The sequence below is a fragment of the Neoarius graeffei genome, chromosome 4 (assembly GCF_027579695.1).
Source record: "Neoarius graeffei isolate fNeoGra1 chromosome 4, fNeoGra1.pri, whole genome shotgun sequence".
Classification (NCBI taxonomy): domain Eukaryota; kingdom Metazoa; phylum Chordata; class Actinopteri; order Siluriformes; family Ariidae; genus Neoarius; species Neoarius graeffei.
Genome location: NC_083572.1, coordinates 47,040,134 through 47,065,571, shown reverse-complemented (window position 1 = coordinate 47,065,571; position 25,438 = coordinate 47,040,134). Strand labels below are relative to the sequence as shown.

The 25,438-nt window shown below is 40.0% G+C and overlaps 1 protein-coding gene across 2 annotated transcripts in view; it reads right to left on the bottom strand.

The window, feature by feature from the left end:
• Positions 1–203: 203 nt before the first annotated feature.
• mst1ra (macrophage stimulating 1 receptor a) overlaps positions 204–25,438 on the bottom strand; it is a 79,990-nt gene continuing 54,755 nt past the window's right edge. Inside the window, exons 10-21 of one of the 2 annotated variants that reach the window (XM_060919282.1) lie at positions 24,125–24,218; positions 23,842–24,042; positions 23,540–23,686; positions 21,047–21,200; positions 20,012–20,092; positions 19,500–19,706; positions 16,050–16,130; positions 15,551–15,732; positions 14,186–14,295; positions 2,826–2,991; positions 2,534–2,670; positions 204–2,181 (exon numbers count right to left, since the gene is read on the bottom strand). In XM_060919282.1, the coding sequence (XP_060775265.1) occupies positions 1,935–2,181; positions 2,534–2,670; positions 2,826–2,991; positions 14,186–14,295; positions 15,551–15,732; positions 16,050–16,130; positions 19,500–19,706; positions 20,012–20,092; positions 21,047–21,200; positions 23,540–23,686; positions 23,842–24,042; positions 24,125–24,218 (1,807 nt within the window). In that variant the 3' untranslated portion in view covers positions 204–1,934. The remainder of the gene's footprint in view (positions 2,182–2,533; positions 2,671–2,825; positions 2,992–14,185; positions 14,296–15,550; positions 15,733–16,049; positions 16,131–19,499; positions 19,707–20,011; positions 20,093–21,046; positions 21,201–23,539; positions 23,687–23,841; positions 24,043–24,124; positions 24,219–25,438) is intronic. The other variant, XM_060919283.1, reaches the window with a different exon arrangement.

Genomic DNA, 25,438 nt, shown 5'->3' with positions numbered 1-25,438 from the left:
GAATGAAGAGAGAGTATGTAAGGCATCTGTCCAAATTGTCAGAAAAACAGTAATGATACAATGCTACAAGCAACAATATACAGTGTCTTGCAAAAGTATTCATCCCCCTTTGTGTTTGTCCTGTTTTGTTGCATTATAAGCTGGAAGTAAAAGAAATTTTTTGGAGGGTTAGCACCATTTGATTTACACAACATTCCTACATTTTTAAAGGTGAAAATTGTTGTTTTATTGTGACACAAACAATAATTAAGACGAAAAAACATTAATCTGGAGTGTGCATCGGTATTTACCCCCAAAAGTCAATCCTTTGTAGAGCCACCTTTTGCTGCAATTATAGCTACAAGTCTCTTGGGGTATGTCTCTATTAGCTTAGCACTTCTAGCCACTGGGATTTTGCCCATTCCTCAAGGCAAAACTGCTCCAACTCCTTCAAGTTAGATGGGTTGCGTTGGTGTACAGCAATCTTCAAGTTATGACACAGATTCTCAACTGGATTGAGGTCTGGGCTTTGACTAGGTCATTCCAAGACATTTAAATGTTTCCCTTTAAACCGCTCCATTGTAGCTTTAGCATTGTCCTGCTGGAATGTGAACCTTCATCCCAGTCTCAAACCTCTGGCTAACTCAAACAGGTTTTCCTCCAGAATTGCCCTGTATTTAGTGCCATCCATCTTTCCTTCAGTCCTGACCAGCTTTCCTGTCCTTGCAGATGAAAAATATCCCCACAGCATGATGCTGCCACCACCATGCTTCACTGTAGGAATGGTGTTCTCAGGGTGTTGGGTTGCACCACATATGGCATTTCCCATGATGGCCAAAAAGATCAATTTTAGTCTCATTTGACCAGAGAATCTTCTTCCGTGTGTTTGGGGAGTTTGCTCCTTGGTTTTCATCTTTCTTGCTTAGTAGTGTTGCAGAGTCAGGGTCCTTCCAGAACAGGTTGAGTTATACAGAGATCATGGTGACAGATCATGTGACACTTTGACTGCACACAGGTGGATTTTAATCAACTAATTATATGACGTATGAAGTTAATTGTTTGGACCAGCTCTTATTTCGGGGTTTCATACGAAAGGGTGTGAATACCTATGCACACTCCAGATTTCTGTTTTTTTTTTTCATCTTAATTATTGTTTGTGTCACAATAAAACAACAGTTTGCACCTTTAAAGTGGTCGGCATGTTATGTAAATCAAATGGTGCTAACCCTCCAAAAATCCATTTTAATTCCATCTTGTAATGCAACAAAACAGGACAAGCAGCAAGGGACAAGGTTACTTTGTCTTCTGAATACAGTAAACATCTAGTCCAGATTGACTAGAGCAAACCTGAGGACAAATGTGGTACCATAGTTCATTTTCATAGTCAATGTGATGCTACTGTAATCTGCAAGGCGGAGTTAATCTTGTTACAAAAGTGGAAGTTGTTGGAAGTTGCAGTCAAAAATTACACAACAGCAAATAAAATATGATCAAAAGCAACAATATCAAAATCTTTCAAAATCTTGAACATTCAAGTAGTAAGAATACAATCAAACTTACAAAACAAAAAGAAAATCATTATCTCCCTTGTTTCTCTAATTTGCTTTTTTTTGGTTAGTATTTTTTTCTTCTCAACTTCTTGAATCCTTCCTTTACTTCTTTGAATCAAACTTTTGGCACATTACGTACATGTGTGATTGTCTATAAGCAAGACACCAAAAATGTCTAATGGTCAGTTAGAATTTGGAGTGACAAGTCCTCTGAACCTAGCCACGCCCACTCAAAAGACTATGGCATTTCATCCAACATGATGGATTAATCTGGATTCGACACAATAGTAACTCCATGCTGTAAACCGACACACTGCCGAATTCTTTAGTACCCCAAACTCTGTCCAAATGGCAAACATTCCACAAGTGTCTTTAAGTGAATCCCTCAGTGATGCTGGCTGAAGGTTAGGTTTCTCCACTATTCTCTAACTGATGCAGTGTTTCAGTACTTTGGCTCTCAGGTACTGAAGGAGAGGCCAAAGCAATAGAGGGGTAGGGACGTCCCTGCTCCAAGTTCACGTAAGTCACCTGCAGGTTAACATAGTATTCTCCTTCCAGCATAGAGTGGATTTCCTGCAAATTATTCACCAGCATGGAGAAAGTTGGCCTGAAATCAGGCTCCGGGTTCCAGCACTGCAACAGGATACACCACCTGCAGGGATCCAAGAAATAACACATTGCACAGAGCCAGTAAAACACACTTTATGTAAACATAATGAAAATATGTTATGCAGAGATACATGGCAGTGAGTGCTTCCTTTCTCATGATTTAAATAGTTAAAGAAGCACAAACTGACCTCTAATTCTGCCCTGAACTGAACTAAAAACAGTTAAATAAACATTTTATCTAATAGTGTAACACTAATAAGTAACAACTGAAGAAAGAAGTTTTCTATAAATGAGGATAAATGCAAACCTAATAAGATAATAAGATGGTCTATAGAAACAGCATTCAACAGTTAAATTATGATTAATAATAATCGCAGATTTCCACTTTTTCTTACAGCGAGTCGAGGCAGTATTGGGGCTGCGGCAGTCGCCGTCCCTGTAACAGATATGGTGTCATATCATATGGGTCAACATCAGGATACGGACTTGCTCCTCTGGTCAGCATCTCCCACATTAACACACCAAATGACCACTAGAGAACACACCAGAGACAAGGTGTCAGATTTATGAAATAAGATAATGTTTTTCACAAATAATATGATGATCACAATACAGTGAACATATGTACAAAAACAAATCACCAGTGCACTGCTCACAATTATTTTCAAAACCATTACAATTACTTACTACATCAGATTTGGTGGTAAATTTTTGAGTTTGTAAACTTTCAATGGCCATCCATTTGATAGGTAGTTTGGCTCTTTTGTGGTCTTGAATGCTGTAATACTCTTTATCGAAGATATCCCGTGCCATGCCAAAGTCAGCCACCTTGACTGTAAATGTCTCATCCAGCCTGGAACAACAGTGTTATGAGACTTAAAATATGCAGCTCTATAACACTGTGTGTTTGTTTAGTATCATATATTTATATATAAATTATATACAATACCCATCAGATGTTTGTACACCCCTACCCATTCACAGGTTTTTCTGTATTCTAACTATTTTCTACATTGTAGAACAATACTGGGCGGTATGGTGGTGTAGTGGTTAGCATTGTCGCCTCACAGCAAGAAGGTCCGGGTTCGAGCTCTGTGGCCGGCGAGGGCCTTTCTGTGCAGAGTTTGCATGTTGTCCGCGTGGGTTTCCTCCGGGTGCTCCAGTTTCCCCCACAGTCCAAAGACATGCAGGTTAGGTTAACTGGTGACTCTAAATTGACCGTAGGTGTGAATGTGAGTGTGAATGGTTGTCTGTGTCTATGTGTCAGCCTTGTGATGACCTGGCGACTTGTCCAGGGTGTACCCCGCCTTTTGCCCGTAGTCAGGTGGGATAGGCTCCAGCTTGCCTGCGACCCTGTAGAACAGGATAAAGCGGCTACAGATAATGAGATGAGATGAGATGAGAACAATATTGAAGACGTCAAAACTAGGAAATAACATATGGAATATATATGGAAATTTGTGGTAAGCAAAAAAAGTGTGAAAAAACAAAATAAGTTTCATATTTTAGATTCTTCAAAGTAGCCAGCATTTACCTTGATGACACTTTGCACACTACTGGCATTATCTTAACCAGCTTCATGAGGTAGTCACGTGGAATGCTTTTCAATTAACAGGTGCCTCGTCAAAAGTTAATTAGTGCAATTTCTTGCCTTCTTAATGCGTCTGAGATCAAACAGTAAATAGTAAATAATAAAAATACAGCAAATAGCCCTATTCCACAACTGTAGTAATCAACACTGTCAAGAAAAGATCCATCATTGCTTTAAGACAGGAAGTGTCTTGATAAAAATAAAGAAAAACCATTGAATTAGAAGGCGAGTCCAAACAGAAATTTTGCATGGAAGAGTGGCCAAAAATTTCAGCAAGCCAATGTTAGAGACTGGTGAACAATTTTGCAAAACGCTGACAATAATTTTTTTTCTGTTAAAGGGGACAATACTGGCTTCTGAAGCCAAGGGTGTACTTACTTTCTCCAGAGAAGAATATTACATCTATTGATATTTTTGTTGAATAAATGATTGAAAGAGATCATTTTCCTTGTTGTTTCATTCAAGTATGTCACCTTTATCTGTAGATACTTTATCAAAAGGCTGAAATGTTTGCTTGTTTAAATATGTTGAGAAAAGTTGACAATTTCCAAGGGACATACTTATATTTTCAAATGACTCTGTGTGTGTGTGTGTGTGTGTGTGTGTGTGTGTGTGTGTGTGTGTGTGTGTATTCCCAAATTGTGAAACGGGGGGGCATGCTGTAGAAGAGGCACTCAATAATATACTTCATCTGGGTGGTAAAACCTCGACTACACAAACACTACCTGGGAAAGTATTTAAAGGCTTAGAGGATGAATGGAACTAGTATACTGGCAGCTACAGGTACAAAGTATTACCCTCTATTCTCATATGCACAATATCATCAGCTTTTTGCTTTCAATAAATAATAACTAATTGTATCCTTGTTAGTTCCTTAAATAATTAAAATGTGAAATGCTGAGAAATTAATACTGTAAAATATTTAATTGTGGAGCTTGAACATATCAACACATGATACAAACGTTCAGTTCCGTGAAAAATACCCACTAGCTTACTCATACTGTTGTAATGTTATTCCTGTCCAGATATGAGAGCTGTATCACTGTTGAGACATGTTAAAAACTTGTTACAGGCACTCCCCTGATAAAACTACTCTAATCCAAATATGGCTATTTTTTAAAAGAAGTAATACAAAAGACAAATCAGTGCAAATATGAAAATAAAGTGTCATTGCCAGAATAGACCATGGTGAGAACTTAACACACAAATTGTGCCCATGGATATTAAAACCTCAGCTGTCTGACCATGTGATGTAACCACAATATGACATGCTTAAATAATTTTTTGGCCTTTATAAATACACTCAAAAACCTTGGAAATGTCATTTTAGGCTAATATTAAATACAGTGGTGCTTGAAAGTTTGTGAACCCTTTAGAATTTTCTATATTTCTGCATAAATATGACCAAAAACATCATCAGATTTTCACACAAGTCCTAAAAGTAGATAAAGAGAACCCAGTTAAACAAATGAGGCAAAAATATTATACTTGGTCATTTATTTATTGAGGAAAATGATCCAATATTACATATCTGTGAGTGGAAAAAGTATGTGAACCTTTGCTTTCAGTATCTGGTGTGACCCCCTTGTGCAGCAATAACTGCAACTAAACATTTCCAGTAACTGTTGATCAGTCCTGCACACCGGCTTGGAGGAATTTGAGCCCATTCCTCTGTACAGAACAGCTTCAACTCTGGGATGTTGGTGGGTTTCCTTACATGAACTGCTTGCTTCAGGTCCTTCCACAATATTTCGATTGGATTAAGGTCAGGACTTTGACTTGGCCATCCCAAAACATTAACTTTATTCTTCTTTAACCATTCTTTGGTAGAACGACTTGTGTGCTTAGGGTCGTTGTCTTGCTGCATGTCCCACCTTCTCTTGAGATTCAGTTCATGGACAGATGTCCTGACATTTTCCTTTAGAATTTGCTGGCATAATTCAGAATTCATTGTTCCATCAGTGATGGCAAGCCATCCTGGCCCAGATGCAGCAAAACAGGCACAAATCACGATACTACCACCACCATATTTCACAGATGAGATAAGGTTCTTATGCTGGAATGCAGTGTTTTCCTTTCTCCAAACATAACACTTCTCATTTAAACCAAAAAGTTCTATTTTGGTCTCATCTGTCCACAAAACATTTTTCCAATAGCCTTCTGGCTTGTCCACATGATCTTTAGCAAACTGCAGATGAACAGCAATGTTCTTTTTGGAAAGCAGTGGCTTTCTCCTTGCAACCCTGCCATGCACACCACTGTTGTTCAGTGTTCTCCTGATGGTGGACTCATGAACATTAACATTAGCCAATGTGAGAGAGGCCTTCAGTTGCTTAGAAGTTACCCTGGGGTCCTTTGTGACCTCGCCGACTATTACATGCCTTGCTCTTGGAGTAATCTTTGTTGGTCGACCACTCCTGGGGAGGGTAACAATGGTCTTGAATTTCCTCCATTTGTACACAATCTGTCTGACTGTGGATTGGTGGAGTCCAAACTCTTTAGAGCTGGTTTTGTAACCTTTTCCAGCCTGATGAGCATCAACAACGCTTTTTCTGAGGTCCTCAGAAATCTCCTTTGTTCGTGCCATGATACACTTCCACAAACATGTGTTGTGAAGATCAAACTTTGAGAGATCCCTGTTCTTAAAATAAAACAGGGCGCTCACTCACACCTGATTGTCATCCCATTGCTTGAAAACACCTGACTGTAATATCACCTTCAAATTAACTACTAATCCTAGGGGATTCACATACTTTTGCCACTCACAGATATGTACTATTGGATTATTTTCCTCAATAAATAAATGACCAAGTATAATATTTTTGTCTCATTTGTTTAACTAGGTTCTCTTTATCTACTTTTAGGACTTGTGTGAAAATCTGATGATGTTTTAGGTTGTATTTATACAGAAATATAGAAAATTCTAAAGGGTTCACAAACTTTCAAGCACCTCTGTACATTAATTTGACACTTTATTAATTTGTACTATCATCACTTTAAAGTTCAGGAAAGGTTTTTTTGTTTGTTGTTTTAAAGCATGGAGGACATCTGAGGAGACAGCACCTTAATCAGAGACAGTACTTTTTTCAGTCAGCTGATCTTTCAAACTATCTCCATATTTTCTTTACAGGAAAGCAGAAATTCACAAAAAAGTCATTAGTTTATTAATTTGACCAATCAAACTCGAAATCAAATATCAAAAAAATAATATGTGCTCCACCAAGTCTTATTTTAGAGGAATTAAGATTATGAGGGTGGAAGTCATATTGTTAAATTAAACCAAATTTGCAGTGATTGCAATTACCACATTAATTAAAGGTAGACTGCGTTTCAGGTTTTTCACATGGAGGTCAGAAAAATAATTTTCCCCAACACCCAATTATTTTTGTTTAGTGGACCAAAAGTGACTGAATTCAAATCACAGACTTCCAATTTTATTAGTTATTTTTTTAAATAGAACAATTAATGAATTTAAGGCCACGTGTCCCTAAATTCTCCACTATTTTTTCCTGCTTCACCATGACGCAATTCAAGATACTACGTCATGCATCAACTGGTGGGCTTTCCATGTTCGTGTAAGGCATTGTGGGATACAAATTTGAAACAGGAGAGGAAAATGGAGGACATGAATGAAACGTGAAAGACCAACTACAGTAATGGAAAGCGAGAAGAAAAGACGTTATGTTGCGAAGGAAAGGAAACACAGGACCAAATTAATAAATTTCAGCGGTCAGCGAGCACCTCGGTGTGATCAGCTGTTCGTTTGGCGACAGAATGATGTAACTGTCAGTGCATGGTCAATATCAGGGCCGTCGACAGGGGGGGACAACCGGGTATTTTGTCCCGGGCCCAGGCATGAGGGGGGGCCCAGAACTGGTCCCTCATGAAGATGCCATTAATCATTCTGTTTCATTTCAAAATGTGTTGATTTTGGGGAGAAAAATGTGCTATATTTGCATTCAATGAATGATTTCTGGTTCTTTTGCCTTTATTGTCTTCGAAAATAGATTCAAGAACCCACCTACCACCCCTAATGCAGAAATGGTTTGGTCTTTGATTAAGGCGCCAAATAACACGGCACTATTCCGTCATAACGCTTCGACAATAAGCGTGCGAGCCCGTTTGCCAACATGCACAAGTCAGGAGCAAAGAAAAGAAAAGAGAAAAAGAGATGAAGAAGCCAAGAGCCTCAGGGGCTCACTGCATAGATATTTTAGAAAAGATTTAGATGATGCAGCAGGTGGTGAAGGCAGTGGGGCAGCTGAGCCAGGTAAGACACAGATAACTTTTTTCCAGCCCCGTAATGTAACCCCAGCACGCGCGACACGCCATTCATAATTATAAAGTAGGGGACAGCAGGGTACACTGAGTGAATACTGAAATGCACAGGGCATTGAATTATTTCATAAACATATCGGTTTAATAACACTGTGTTGCATATATCTCAATGAAGCAAAGAATAGCACATTGGCCCGCAATCATATCCAAATGTTTTAGGCACGCTTGCTGAGCTGCGCTGAGCTGGACTCCGGTTAGCTGAAAGCCCGTGGAACGCTGCGTCTTGTTAATTAAACCTTATTTTGTTGGAAATCATCCCGTGTAGATATGATGGCATGTGAAATTGCCAGCTAGATAGAGTTTAATGTAACGAATGGGCTATAAATGGGGTGTTTTGAGGTTAGTCTGTTGCAAAACATTAAACTTTCGCTTAGACTGGATACTCTTCAAACAGTTCCCTTGCTCAAGTGAAAAATGATAGGCCTGTATGAAAAGCGCAATTAATGAAAGTAGCCTAATAAGCCCTAAATGAATAAAACAACCTCTGTTTTATTGTTGTTGCTTACACGTTAAGATTTTGAAATCTTCTCGGTCCAGTTCTATATCCAGGGAACGTTGTAATCCTTTTGGTTTATCCGTAATAAACGTGTCAGCCCCCAGGTCAGATAGGCTAATGTTACGTGGTTGGGAGGGTGTCAATTTTTTTTGTAACATTCTAAATCGAGTACGGAAAGGACGTTTATGAAAAACAAGACAAAAAAAATACACTGAAAAACTCACTGTACACATCACTAGTGGCACACACGTACTGGCCATCGGGAGTAGCGGGAGTTTTCCCGGTGGGCCGGTGGTTCAGTGTGGGCCGGCGGAGAAAAAAAAAAAAACAGTTGCGCGCTGGCTTTTAATATGATAAGCAATGTTAACAGTTTCTTTAAGAAACTGTTAACATTGCTTATTACAGTTGCGCGCTGGCCTTTAATATGATAAGCAATGTTAACAGTTTCTTTAAGAAACTGTTAACATTGCTTATCATATTAAAGGCCAGCGCGCAACTGTTTTTTTTTTTTCTCCGCCGGCCCACACTGAACCACCGGCCCACTGGGAAAACTGCAGCTACTCCCAATGGCCAGTCCGTGTGTGACTAGTGGTGATGCTTCTATGTTCAGATTTTGGGAAAGCCATAACTCCGTTCTCATTGAGGCCCAGTTCCATCCCGTAAACAATCATTTTGGTTTATCAACTACCTGCGCTCAAACATGTCACAGGAGAGGCTCAATGGGCTGGCTATGCTCTCTATAGAGCGCGAACTTGCAAAGAAGCTGGACTTCAATGACCTTATTGACGACTTTGCCACAGCAAAAGTCCGGCGCATTGCATTTCGCACCTGAATAGTTGCAGACTAAGGAAATGTTCAAACTGTAAAATATGTTGAAATGTTGAAATAAAATGGTTGACTGTTATAATGGGCTTGGAATACCTGTTATTTAAGGGTTGGAGTGAATGGAGACTGTGAAAAGAGGGGTCGGGTGTGGGTGGTTGCTGTGTGGCGATGTGCGTGCGCGTGTATGTGTGTGTGTGTGGGGGGGGGGGGGGGGCACTCAGATTATTTGGGGGGGGCCCACTCAGATTATTTTGTCCCGGGCCCAGCCAAAGCTGTCAACGGCCCTGGTCAATATTATAATAATATAATAATATAGATGTCAGTACTGCAACACTGTGGATGCCAGCTGCTGTAAAACCCAAAAGAAGAAGAAGAAGAAGGTAAACCTGCACATGCGCACACCGGACTTCCTCTGTCTGCTTGATTGCGCAAAGCAAGCGATTTCATGCACATTATTTGTTCGGGAATCTCCTCAAATTAAATAACTTCCCAGCCACAGAATGGCCTGTTTTTTTTTTTTTTTTTAGATATTCTAGAAATAAACATATATCACAATGACCAAATTTCAGAGGGAACTAAATTTCACTGATTTTATGAAATCGAAAGGCCGTCTAGCTTTAAGACAATTCATGCAGCAATATATTGCCAATTTACTGCTGTAACATGCAATAGTGAGAGGCAGGTCACAGACAATATATTCAGTGTATGAGTTATTACAGGCAATCCATGACTAAAATCCATAACAGGGGTCAGGAATGAGGCAGCACAAGCATAATCCATTATCAAAAGTACATACTGGGAGAGGGTCAGTACCAAGTAACAAAACATGTGGGGGAAAGGCACATACTGTACTTAACGAGGCAACTAGACAAAGACAAAAGGGTATAAATAAACAAGCAATCAAGGACTGAACAGAGAACAAGTAATAACAATCAGGAAATACACCAATGACAGGACAGGGGTGGAGACAAGACTAGAATCAAAACAAATGCACATGATCAGACACAAGCACATGACATGAGTTTAACCTCCTGACATGAACTCAGAACATGGATGCACTGCTTGTCACACTGTGCGCAACGGCAAGGGCCTTTCTGTGTGGAGTTTGCATGTTCTCCCCGTGTCTGCGTGGGTTTCCCCCACAGTCCAAAGACATGCAGGTTAGGTTAATATGGGACGGCCTTGGGCTGAGGTGCCTTTGAGCGAGGCACCTGACTCCCAACTGCTCCCCGGGCACTGTTAGCATGGCTGCCCACTGCTCTGGGTATGTGTGTGTGCTCATTGCTCACGTGTGTGCATGTGTGTGTTCACTGCTTCAGATGGGTTAAATGCAGAAAGGAACTTTCACAAGTGTGTGATGAATAAAGTTGTGCTTTCTTTCTTTCTTTTCTAGAGTGGCGGCTACAATTATCAACACCTTAACGATCTTTTGGCCATTGCAAAAGTAGAAAAGACTTTCAGTATGTAAATTATGCATGAATAATTACTCAAACTTCCACTGGAAAACAATGAGTTGATTCCCGATTACTTAGTGTATCAGATCACGTGACACCGTTCCACAATTATCAACATCCAGATGATTATTTATTTTTTTTTAAATCGTTAAGTGGTATTAACAAAACATAGTTTTTATTTAAATTTTGTTTTACATAGACTTATATTGAGTACAAAATATCTTTTATATAAATATATGGATATCGGTGCTGAACATAAATGAGGGAGTAATTCTAATGTTTGTAAACAAATGAAGTGATAATGTTTAACCTGTCAGAAAATCTTTTTGTTCCACTTTCTACCCACTTTCTAAGGATTTTCGTGGATCACATTTTGTTAATCATTCATTGTTGTTTGTATTAATTTCTAGTTTTGTAGTTTACCAATAAATATCAACAGGCAAGCGACAATGTAACCACATGAAAATCCAGGTCAAAGGTCACATGTCATTCCTCAAATGATAAATATAAAATCATATAAATAAAAAAATATAAAATGTCTACTGATATTGTAATATGTAGTAGATATTTACAACAAACTGCAAAAAAAAAAATTCTGAATGGAACAGAAAAATCTGAATATTTTATGCATGGAATTTTTTTATATACTAGGAATTTAATTCTGCTCTAATTCTATTTATTGCAATCGGATTCCAAATACTCTGTAAACATTCAATTCTGTTATAAATCAGAAAAAATTATCATAAATCACAGCACTTTCATTTTTTTAAAGTATTTCATCTACTTCAACAATGTTCCACAAAGATCGATCCATAACAGTTGTAAATGTCACTTGATTCCTCACTTAAAATGTCACTTAATAATGGTGGACACCGGTGAAAGTGATCACTATTATCGACTCCTCATGTGATTCTCAAACACGCATTTAGATACAAAATGGCAACAGTCAAATGAAAGAGTAAGAAACAAAGTAGATTTCAACAAGGAGATCATGAAATATCCGTGAATTTGATAAATAAAAACATGTCTATGATCTTTCCACCATGCTTACCTGCAATGATAACATCCAGGTTTTCCTCAAATTGCTGATCGTGCGAAAAAAAAAATTCCATCTCAGGTAACGAGCTGTCATCAGACGACAAGATCAAAGGGCGAGGCGGGTCCTCCGGTTGATTGATTAACCAATAATAACTGTTGTAACTGAAACTCACCTTTTGTAAAATTGTTTTTTATTGGTAAATCTGAAAAGGTGTCGATAATTATGGACTGTCCGTAATTGTAGCCGCCGCTCTATTTTCTTCTTAAGTCCACATTTTCTGTCCCTGATTTTTTCTGGCTTAAGGGCAAGTGCTTGTGTTTAAAGATAATGTTCTAGATACTATTAACACTATACACTGAAAATGTGCATGGATTTTAATATTTGCAAAAACAAATTTGCAAATTAATGCAAATGTCCCCATATAAATATCAAGATAATTTAAACTTAAAGATCTGATGACACGAACATGACTCTATGCAATTTCTTAAATAAACTATACAACATGGCAAACATGTTAGATTTCTGTTATAATTACGTGAAAAGAAGCTGTTGTTACGCGAATATCCAACTTTTAATTGCACAGCGCAAGAAAACTGGGTCCGTGGCTCGCGGCCATGTTGTGACGTCAGCGGAAGAACACGCTGCGGTTCACTGGCTGTCTACTCAATGGAAATGGCGCATGAAAACGCCGGTGAACTCTCTAGCTCTTCCTCTTCTGGGAGTCTAGAATTGTGTTGTGAGTGGGATAGATCGGAAGAATCAAGTGATGACGAACACGGGTGCATCCAACTGTACAGGTTTGAACCTGTTACTGTGCAATCTGAGAGCGACTCCGACCCCGAGATGGACAGCGGACAGGCAAACAGCCCAGCATTGAACACCACAAGGTTGGATAACAAGGATTGGTAGGTCAACCCGTATTTGTTCAAAATGTTACGGAATCAATATTTTAATATTGTGTATTGTTGTCTTGTATGTGTAAACACTGCTTATATCATGTAAGCCGTATGCTACACTGAATACATAGTTCCTAATGGAGCATGCAAACGGCTAACATAATAAGCTTACGACTATGCCTGATCCGTGATACATTTAGGATAATATTGGCAGGCACGTCTTCTAGTTTATGGCTTCTTAGTTTTATCCTTGAATGAAGCAAAATATTTGATAACCTACATCAGCGTAAGCAAATGACAATCTGTAGCCTACTTGTCTGGCTAAGTTAGCTTTCCCTCAGTGTTTGCTTTGAGAAACAAGCTTTCACAAGCAAATACATGACTGATATCACGCCGACTTTATGATTACATTTATGATTATCATGAATGTGTACTCTATGATGTGTACTCTATGAGCGCTCTGGAGCGAGTCACTTCCAAGATGGCCGCGCAGACCGCATGGTTACTATTTTTAGCATCATGTCGGAGCACTCTATAGCTCTACGTACCTTTATCTTATGTTGTTTCTCAACACATGTTCTGACAGTTGGACTGTCTTTGGAGGAGTCGCCTTGTCCTAGGCGACTGCTGGATCCGGCATAGCTACTAGTAGACCCCCTCCGGAATACTGCAGGCACTGCTGATGGTAGCGGCACACGTTTGTGCTGAACTGAACACCCAAGAGATTCCTTTAAGCTGGGAAGGGTGTCAAAACAATCCAAATCGAAGTGTTCAGAGCACAGGACGGATGTTGGTGAGGGCTCCCACTTGTCACGAGTGCGCCTGACTTGCTTCACCCACTTCGCATGCAGCTCGGGATCTCTGGGAAACTTGAATAAACTTACCCCATCCTTGTGGGTTTTGGAGCAAAAGCCGGCAACACAATGCGAAGGCATAATAACTAATAACTATATATATATATATATATATATATATATATATATATATATATATATATTATAATAATGTATAATAATAATACTAATAATGATAAACTGAACACCTCTCGCATCAACAACAAACTGGTAAGTGAGGAGGAAGAGTCTTTCGATGACGTCATATAGCCCCTCCTCCTCTTTCGTCTCCTGGGTGCTGCAGCCCCGTCAAATTTGCCCAAATAGCCGCGTTTTTTATCATAACTTGTAAAATAGGCGCCTTCGTGAATTAATATATGGATCATCGGGAATTACTTTTTATGTTATAAAACATCACCAAAGATGTCAGAAACGTGTCATCAGCCCTTTAAGTCACCAATATTCATTTTTTAAAGGTTTCAACAATAGCAGCCTGAACAGAAACTCATGTATACTAGTTACTCCTTAACAAAACAATCCTTATTGCCACATTGAGAGAAAAAATAGCCACTCACATGCAATTACGTGCTGCCAGGTCTCTGTGCACAAACTTCTTCTGTGCTAAATATTCCATTCCCTGAGCAACCTGAAGCCCAAAACCAATCAGCTCCTTCACTGTGGGATTCTAAAAGCAAAGCATATTAAAATTATGTGGATATATTTACGGTATCAACCACTGACACAAAATAAAATAATCTGCCACTTTAACCCTAATGCTCTGTTTACTACATGACCGTGAGTATCCATTTACCCCAGGTCACCTCTTTGGTTGTATAGCAATGCAGTTATAAACCATGATAAAACTGTGATATTTTCGACTATGTACAGACTTTCCTGAACATAAATATTTTTCTCTTTTGCAGGTGCAGTTGAGGCCAAATGTTACTTTATACATTTTATATTTAGGGATCCTCTGAAAGCAGGAATGTACAAGTTCAACTAAGGGATGGAGGTTATGTATCAGGGACTAAATAAACTTTCATAGGTTGTAACGCTTGCTTCAACTGAAGTCTACTTGTGCTTGCTGTTAATTTACATTTTTACAATCAATGGGAGGGGTGGCACGGTGGTGTAGTGGTTAGCGCTGTAGCCTCACAGCAAGAAGGTCCGGGTTCGAGCCCCGTGGCCGGCGAGGGCCTTTCTGTGTGGAGTTTGCATGTTCTCCCCGTGTCTGCGTGGGTTTCCTCCGGGTGCTCCGGTTCCCCCCACAGTCCAAAGACATGCAGGTTAGGTTAACTGGTGACTCTAAATTGACCGTAGGTGTGAATGTGAGTGTGAATGGTTGTCTGTGTCTATGTGTCAGCCCTGTGATGACCTGGCGACTTTTCCAGGGTGTACCCTGCCTTTCACCCGTAGTCAGCTGGGATAGGCTCCAGCTTGCCTCCGACCCTGTAGAACAGGATAAAGCAGCTAGAGATAATGAGATGAGACAATCAATGGGAGGGGTGGCACGGTGGTGTAGTGGTTAGCGCTGTCGCCTCACAGCAAGAAGATCCGGGTTCGAGCCCCATGGCCGGCGAGGGCCTTTCTGTGTGGAGTTTGCATGTTCTCCCCATGTCTGCGTGGGTTTGCTCCGGTTTCCCCCACAGTCCAAAGACATGCAGGTTAGGTTAACTGGTGACTCTAAATTGACCGTAGGTGTGAGTGTGAATGGTTGTCTGTGTCTATGTGTCGGCCCTGTGATGACCTGACGACTTGTCCAGGGTGTACCCCGCCTCTCGCCCATAGTCAGCTGGGATAGGCTCCAGCTTGCCTGCGACCCTGTAGGACAGGATAAAGCGGCGAGAGATAATGAGATGAGATGAGACAATCCATGGGTTGCAGAAATACAGCTGGGCTGAAGAATTAAAAACAAAAAAACCCCACCAAGCCATCCATACCCTTTCTTTTGAGCGGATAAAGTGCCGGAGGTCTCCATGTTTCATGTATGGCAGGACCACAAGAGGAAGGCCATCAGCAGGTAACAGGATTCCGAGCAGTGAGAGCACATGAGGGTGGTGAAAGGCTTTCATCAGGATGCCCTCTTTCAAGAAGAGCTCCACCTCCTCCATATCTGTAATCCCTGTCAGTACAGAACAAAATTCTTTATACCCCATATATTATCACTGATCACACCATCATCTAAAACTAAACTTTTTAAATGGTCGTGAGCTTAATATTTTAAACGGTTGATATTTACAACTTAGAAATCAATAATAGACTTATTATTTTAAATTGTGCATCACTGTTACCTAGTTCAAGGAATAAGTTTTTTTTTTTATTTATAGCAGTACATTATATTTGTATTATAGAAGTGTACAATTCTGGAACCCACTGTAAAACTAATACAAAAAGTATAGTTAAGGATCATTTGGTGCCATAAGTTATGAATTCACTCACTGTTTAATGACTTGACTGCACAGTGAATTTCATGGTTGTCACCATCTTTAAGGTAGCCATGATAAACTATTCCAAAATGACCTGCAGGGATCAGAGAAATAAGGAGATGGGAGAGGATATCAAATGAAGATAGGGTTTGTATAACAGAAAAAAGAATGATGACTCAATATAACTAGATACAGTGGGGCAAAAAAAGTATTTAGTCAGCCACCAATTGTGCAAGTTCTCCCACTTAAAAAGATGAGAGAGGCCTGTAATTTTCATCATAGGTACACTTCAACTATGTGAGACAGAATGGGGGGAAAGAATCCAGGAAATCACATTGCAGGATTTTTAATGAATTAATTGGTAAATTCCTCGGTAAAATAAGTATTTGGTCACCTACAAACAAGCAAGATTTCTAGCTCTCACAGACCTGTAACTTCTTCTTTAAGAGGCTCCTCTGGCCTCCACTCGTTACCTGTATTAATGGCACCTGTTTGAACTCGTTATCAGTATAAAAGACACCTGTCCACAACCTCAAACAGTCACACTCCAAACTCCACTATGGCCAAGACCAAAGAGCTGTCAAAGGACACCAGAAACAAAATTGTAGACCTGCACCAGGCTGGGAAGACTGAATCTGCAATAGGTAAGCAGCTTGGTGTGAAGAAATCAACTGTGGGAGCAATTATTAGAAAATGGAAGACATACAAGACCACTGATAATCTCCCTCGATCTGGGGCTCCACGCAAGATCTCACCCCATGGGGTCAAAATGATCACAAGAACGGTGAGCAAAAATCCCAGAACCACAAGGGGGGACCTAGTGAATGGCCTGCAGAGAGCTGGGACCAAAGTAACGAAGGCTACCATCAGTAACACACTACACCGCCAGGGACTCAAATCCTGCAGTGCCAGACGTGTCCCCCTGCTTAAGCCAGTACATGTCCAGGCCCGTCTGAAGTTTGCTAGAGAGCATTTGGATGATCCAGAAGAGGATTGGGAGAATGTCATATGGTCAGATGAAACCAAAATAGAACTTTTTGGTAAAAACTCAACTTGTCATGTTTGGAGGAGAAAGAATGCTGAGTTGCATCCAAAGAACACCATACCTACTGTGAAGCATGGGGGTGGAAACATCATGCTTTGGGGCTGTTTTTCTGCAAAGGGACCAGGATGACTGATCCGTGTAAAGGAAAGAATGAATGGGGCCGTGTATCGTGAGATTTTGAGTGAAAGCCTCCTTCCATCAGCAAGGGCATTGAAGATGAAATGTGGCTGGGTCTTTCAGCATGACAATGATCCCAAACACACCGCCCAGGCAACGAAGGAGTGGCTTCGTAAGAAGCATTTCAAGGTACTGGAGTGGCCTAGCCAGTCTCCAGATCTCAACCCCATAGAAAATCTTTGGAGGGAGTTGAAAGTCCGTGTTGCCCAGTGACAGCCCCAAAACATCACTGCTCTAGAGGAGATCTGCATGGAGGAATGGGCCAAAATACCAGCAACAGTGTGTGAAAACCTTGTGAAGACTTACAGAAAACGTTTGACCTCTGTCATTGCCAACAAAGGGTATATAACAAATTATTGAGATGCACTTTTGTTATTGACCAAATACTTGTTTTCCACCATAATTTGCAAATAAATTCTTTAAAAATCAGACAATGTGATTTTCTGGATTTTTTTTTTCTCATTTTGTCTCTCATAGTTGAGGTATACCTATGCTGAAAATTACAGGCCTCTCTCATCTTTTTAAGTGGGAGAACTTGCACAATCGGTGACTGACTAAATACTTTTTTGCCCCACTGTACATTGGAGAAATGAGTCATAAAATGATACATACAGGTATGTACAGTGGTGCTTGAAAGTTTGTGAACCCTTAGAATTTTCTATATTTCTGCATAAATATGACCTAAAACATCATTAGATTTCCACACAAGTCCTAAAAGTAGATAAAGAGAACCCAGTTAAACAAATGAGACAAAAACATTATACTTGGTCATTTATTTATTGAGGAAAATGATCCAATATTACATATCTGTGAGTGGCAAAAGTATGCGAACCTCTAGGATTAGCAGTTAATTTGAAGGTGAAATTAGAGTCAGGTGTTTTCAATCAGTGGGATGACAATCAAGTGTGAGTGGGCACCCTGTTTTATTTAAAGAACAGGGATCTATCAAAGTCTGATCTTCACAACACATGTTTGTGGAAGTGTATCATGGCACAAACAAAGGAGATTTCTGAGGACCGCAGAAAAAGCGTTGTTGATGCTCATCAGGCTGTAAAAGGTTACAAAACCATCCCTAAAGAGTTTGGACTCCACCAATCCACAGTCAGACAGATTGTGTACAAATGGAGGAAATTCAAGACCATTGTTACCCTCCCCAGGAGTGGTCGACCAACAAAGATTACTCCAAGAGCAAGGCATGTAATAGTCGGCGAGGTCACAAAGGACCCCAGAGTAACTTCTGAGCAACTGAAGGCCTCTCTCACATTGGCTAATGTTAATGTTCATGAGTCCACCATCAGGAGAACACTGAACAACAATGGTGTGCATGGCAGGGTTGCAAGGAGAAAGCCACTGCTTTCCAAAAAGAACATTGCTGTTCATCTGCAGTTTGCTAAAGATCATATGGACAAGCAAGAAGGCTATTGGAAAAATGTTTTGTGGACAGATGAGACCAAAATAGAACTTTTTGGTTTAAATGAGAAGCGTTATGTTTGGAGAAAGGAAAACACTGCATTCCAGCATAAGAACCTTATCCCATCTGTGAAATATGGTGGTGGTCGTGTCATGGTTTGGGCCTGTTTTGCTGCATCTGGGCCAGGACGGCTTGCCATCATTGATGGAACAATGAATTCTGAATTATGCCAGCAAATTCTAAAGGAAAATGTCAGGACATCTGTCCATGAACTGAATCTCAAGAGAAGGTGGGTCATGCAGCAAGACAACAACCCTAAGCACACAAGTCGTTCTACCAAAGAATGGTTAAGGAAGAATAAAGTTAATGTTTCGGAATGGCCAAGTCAAAGTCCTGACCTTAATCCAATCGAAATATTGTGGAAGGACCTGAAGCGAGCAGTTCATGTGAGGAAACCCACCAACATCCCAGAGTTGAAGCTGTTCTGTATGGAGGAATGGGCTAAAATTCCTCCAAGCCGGTGTGCAGGACTGATCAACAGTTACCGCAAACGTTTAGTTGCAGTTATTGCTGCACAAGAGGGTCACACCAGATACTGAAAGCAAAGGTTCACATACTTTTGCCACTCACAGTTATGTAATATTGGATCATTTTCCTCAATAAATAAATGACTAAGTGAAATATTTTTGTCTCATTTGTTTAACTGGGTTCTCTTTATCTACTTTTAGGACTTGCGTGAAAATCTGATGATGTTTTAGGTCATATTTCTGCAGAAATACAGGAAATTCTAAAGGGTTCACAAACTTTCAAGCACCACTGTAGATATGTACCTTTGCCAATGATGTCGTCCTGCTGGATATTGAGCTGCTCGGGAGGGATCAGCACATCCTTTACCTCTTCCAGCAGCTCAGGTCGCAGGGCTGACAGGGAGATGGTCTGAGGTGACACCAGAGGAAGTGTGGCAGGGTCTACACCACTGGTATACACCAACCCAGAGAATGCCATGCCCGATCCATGCGAGGTACCAATGGGCAAATCTAAAAGGCAGGAGAAACTGCTAACTTATATAGTTATGGCTATAGTCCTGATGTACCAATATTTGTGGCAACATACTGTATATGTTTCATCATAAAATGACAATTTAATGTACTGTTTAAAATTCTGGTATTGTTTTTTTTAATCATATGTTTGACCCTTTTCTGCCACTTTACTCTCATGCCAAAGTGATCCAAACATATTATATTATGAAAATGTCAGAATTATATTCATTTCTGGATTCACTGTGAAATCTAGTAAGGTGTAGCAGAGATGTGACTGATCATCATGATAATGTCGCTTTTACCTCGTCTGTAGTCTCCTATAGGTGATATGTTCCCATTGCGAACGGAATACATCGATGACAACCGAAACTCTGCCTGCATAGCTACAGGTTTTACATGATAATTTATTAGTATTATTCATTTGTATAGGTTTATTACAATTGAATTATTACATAAATAATTTACCACGCAAACTTGCTCACTTGACTAACAGGAACTTCAGCGAGCTGATTTCATTCACTGATACTTTATGTGAACATTAACTATTAAATACATATCTTGGGTCACAAGCAGCCTGTAACCTCATTCCCATCCATCTTCCTCATCTGATTTGTAGCTAGGCATTTAACTTTAAACTGATTTTATCATTTTGATATTGGATGGCAGAAAAAAAAAAAACACATGGTAGATTCATGATAAAACATGCTAACTAGGTTATTTCACATCACACAGTAAGTCACAAGTATGCTGCAGTTCTCGACATAATTATTCTAATCACATTCACTGGATATGAGCAATCGCGTGCTCTAATTGGCTACTTTACTACTAGGCTATCAGCTCATATACCGTGAGTCGAGAAAAACAAAATGGGGGAGTGTGCTGCTGAACCAACCGAGGATGAAATAAACTCTACTCGAAAACAAACCCCCCAAAAATACACAAAAAAAAAAATCAACAAAATATGGAATAACTGTATTTGATTGAAAGAGTGTATCTTTTTTTTAATTTTTCAAGAATTATTATTGTAGCATTTTTCACAAATTGATACTGTCATTTCACTGGTTTGTTTACATTCTAAGAGCAAATTATTTTGTCAGACATTCTGTATAAAGTTTTTTATTTATCATATTTGCAAAAAATAAAAATAAAACTGCTCCGTTTCTTAAAAGCCAGTGAATGTGGACAGAATAAAACATTTATTCCACTCAATCTCGTTGTACATGGCTTGTAGCCAACTCGGTGCTACCATACATGCCTTGTCGGCTATGAGCTCATGTATGACTCGATTTCGTGGAGTAACTGTTAATCATGAGTAGTTACCAAGTACATCGCCTCACCTTTCTTCCTCTTGCGCAGATGGGTCATTACTGCAAATGCTAAAGCAGCCCCTACTGCCAGTGCTGCAAGAATACCCAACACGATACCAACAGGGAGGTTGCTGCTGGAATACGCCACCAGGCCAACATCATATACCTCCCCATTCACTGACACCTGGAATGATGAAAACTATTTTAGAATTAAATAATTCTCTTGTAGGTGTGCTTTAGATTGAATTCAACTGAATGAAAGTAACATGAATCAAGCTAAGCTATACTCTGTACAGAATGACCCAATTGGTCCAATTTCAGTTACTGACAACTTACTTGACTTTACCTTACTAAAAGTGGAACAATGCTAGAAAATATATATATTTTTTCCCAACATGATACTTCATACAACCCCGATTCCAAAAAAGTTGGGACAAAGTACAAATTGTAAATAAAAAAGGAATGCAATAATTTACAAATCTCAAAAACTGATATTGTATTCACAATAGAACATAGACAACATATCAAATGTCGAAAGTGAGACATTTTGAAATTTCATGCCAAATATTGGCTCATTTGAAATTTCATGACAGCAACACATCTCAAAAAAGTTGGGACAGGGGCAATAAGAGGCTGGAAAAGTTAAAGGTACAAAAAAGGAACAGCTGGAGGACCAAATTACAACTCATTAGGTCAATTGGCAATAGGTCATTAACATGACTGGGTATAAAAAGAGCATCTTGGAATGGCAGCGGCTCTCAGAAGTAAAGATGGGAAGAGGATCACCAATCCCCCTAATTCTGCACCAACAAATAGTGGAGCAATATCAGAAAGGAGTTTGACAGTGTAAAACTGCAAAGAGTTTGAACATATCATCATCTACAGTGCATAATATCATCAAAAGATTCAGAGAATCTGGAAGAATCTCTGTGCGTAAGGGTCAAGGCCGGAAAACCATACTGGGTGCCCGTGATCTTTGGGCCCTTAGACGGCACTGCATCACATACAGGCATGCTTCTGTATTGGAAATCACAAAATGGGCTCAGGAATATTTCCAGAGAACATTATCTGTGAACACAATTCACCGTGCCATCCGCCGTTGCCAGCTAAAACTCTATAGTTCAAAGAAGAAGCTGTATCTAAACACGATCCAGAAGCGCAGACGTCTTCTCTGGGCCAAGGCTCATTTAAAATGGACTGTGGCAAAGTGGAAAACTGTTCTGTGGTCAGACGAATCAAAATTTGAAGTTCTTTATGGAAATCAGGGACGCCGTGTCATTCGGACTAAAGAGGAGAAGGACAACCCAAGTTGTTATCAGCGCTCAGTTCAGAAGCCTGCATCTCTGATGGTATGGGGTTGCATTAGTGCATGTGGCATGGACAGCTTACACATCTGGAAAGACACCATCAATGCTGAAAGGTATATCCAGGTTCTAGAGCAACATATGCTCCCATCCAGACGACGTCTCTTTCAGTGAAGACTTTGCATTTTCCAACATGACAATGCCAAACCACATACTGCATCAATTACAGCATCATGGCTGCGTAGAAGAAGGGTCCGGGTACTGAACTGGCCAGCCTGCAGTCCAGATCTTTCACGCATAGAAAACATTTGGCGCATCATAAAACGGAAGATACGACAAAAAAGACCTAAGACAGTTGAGCAACTAGAATCCTACATTAGACAAGAGTGGGTTAACATTCCTATCCCTAAACTTGAGCAACTTGTCTCCTCAGTCCCCAGACGTTTACAGACTGTTGTAAAGAGAAAATGGGATGTCTCACAGTGGTAAACATGGCCTTGTCCCAACTTTGAGATGTGTTGTTGTCATGAAATTTTAAATCACCTAATTTTTCTCTTTAAATGATACATTTTCTCAGCTTAAACATTTGATATGTCATCTATGTTCTATTCTGAATAAAATATGGAATTTTGAAACTTCCACATCATTGCATTCCGTTTTTATTTACAATTTGTACTTTGTCCCAACATTTTTGGAATCGGGGTTGTAGGTTTGGTTCAGTTACACTAACAAATAAGGAAAATAATATTTGAAAATCTGCTTATATTACAGAAATAATACTTTTGAAAATTGTCTTGAAAGATGCCCATGGTTGTGAAGGGGATTAAACGCTATGCATACACTGTAAAAAAAATATTTGTTGTTTTAACTTAAAAAAGTTAGTGCAAGGGCTGCCTTAAAATTTTGAGTTCACTGGAATTCACATAGTAAGTTAAATTGTTGTGAACTTACTATATTAATTTCAGTGAACTCAAAATTTTAAGGCAGCCCTTAAGGCAACCCTTGCACTAACTTTTTTAAGTTAAAACAACAAATCATTTTTTACAGTGTACTGTTTACATTACTAACACTCCAGCTATGACATTTTGTATTGTAATCTCTCACAATTGCACTGCTGTAAAATTAATAGACATGGCCTAACTCAGTGGGACATCTGTTGCTAAGCAGTGAAGACAGAATACAGCAAAAGACAAATAGTAGTTGAAGTTGGTTCTCTCACCCTGACTGGTGCCCCCTCTTTGGGGATCAGAATATTTTTAGGGATTTTGCAGAACATTTCATTTTTCGAAATATGAGCATTGCAGTCCACGCCATTTATTGTCATGATGATGTCCATGCAATGGCTCACCAAGTTCAGTCTCTCGTGCTGAGGTCAATAATCACAGTTGTATCCAGTCATAAGCACTCAACAAATAATGCACATAACATATCCACTTCAAGTACAAGATGTAAACTTTGTGTGACTGCAGCCAAATTAAATAAACATTCATATACAGAAAATAGATGCAAATGCAGACATACATGTAGTGATACTCTGTCCGTCCCAGGTCCGAGTAGAAGCATGTCGTCAAAGGGGATTGGCTTGCCATTGTGGTAGCAGGAAAAAGGCAGAGAAATAAGATTTTTCGCTCCATCCATATCCACTGAGAGGACACCATCTGATTCCTCACATGCTGGACTCACACACTCCATCTGTGTTGGGCTCACAGGACCCACGCACACCTGAGGGATTTCAGCTGAGTTAAAATTGGTGGCAGCATACACAGTATGTTATGTAAAGCAGGCAATGTGCTAAAATACTTACACTTTGGACAGGATTCGAGTTCTCGGGTGTGTAATAAATTGTAGTCTGGGATGCGATGTCCAGATTTTCCCCCAATATGATGATTTTGGAACCACTGCATAAGACATCCAAAAAAACATATTTAAGTACCTCAAACTCATTGCATGTCAGTTGGCTACTTCTCATCTCATCTCATTATCTGTAGCTGCTTTATCCTGTTCTACAGGGTCGCAGGCAAGCTGGAGCCTATCCCAGCTGACTACGGGTGAAAGGCGGGGTACACCCTGGACAAGTCGCCAGGTCATCACAGGGCTGACACATAGACACAGACAACCATTCACACTCACATTCACACCTACGGTCAATTTAGAGTCACCAGTTAACCTAACCTGCATGTCTTTGGATTGTGGGGGAAACCGGAGCACCCGGAGGAAACCCACGCAGACACGGGGAGAACATGCAAACTCCACACAGAAAGGCCCTCGCCGGCCACGGGGCTCGAACCCGGACCTTCTTGCTGTGAGGCGACAGCGCTAACCACTACACCACCGTACCGCCCAGTTGGCTACTTGAAACACTATATAGCCAAAAGTTTGTGGACACATGACCATCATGCCCATATGTATTTTTTTCTCCAAACTGCAACATTATAATTTCCCTTCACTGGAGGGGACCCTGACTAAAATATGATCCAGTATGACAATGCCCCTGTGCACAAAGTGTGGCCCATGAGCACATAGCTTGCCAAGGTTTGTGTGGATGAACTCAAGTGGCCTGCATAGAGCCCTGTCCTCAACCCAAGTGAACACCTTTGCAATAAACTGGAACCCTGTCTTCAAATCAGACCTTCTTGCCCAACATCAGTGCCTGACCTTATTAATTCTCTTGTGGCTGAATGAGTACAAATCCCCACAGTCACATTCCAAAATCTAGTGGGAAGCCTTCCAAGAAGAGTGGAGGCTATTGTAACAGCAAAGGGGAACTAAATCTGGATATAGGTTGTTCAAAAAGCACATACCGTACGGTTGTGATGGTCAGGCATCCACACACCTTTGGCCATATAGTGCACAATGTATATGATTGAAATTTGTTTTTGTAAGTACAATTGCATGCCATATTATGGTTTATTTCTCAATCGATTTGACACATTTCTCACAACAAAAACAGCATTCTCACAACTGTTCATCAAATTCTCACAGCAACAATGCATGAGGTCACAGCACACTCAAATTTCTCTTTGTTTTATCACAACCTACGAATGCTGAGGAATGTATTGCAAAACTCCCAACACATTCTTCATTGTGTAGTGCATTTCTCATTCAACTCTGAGAAACT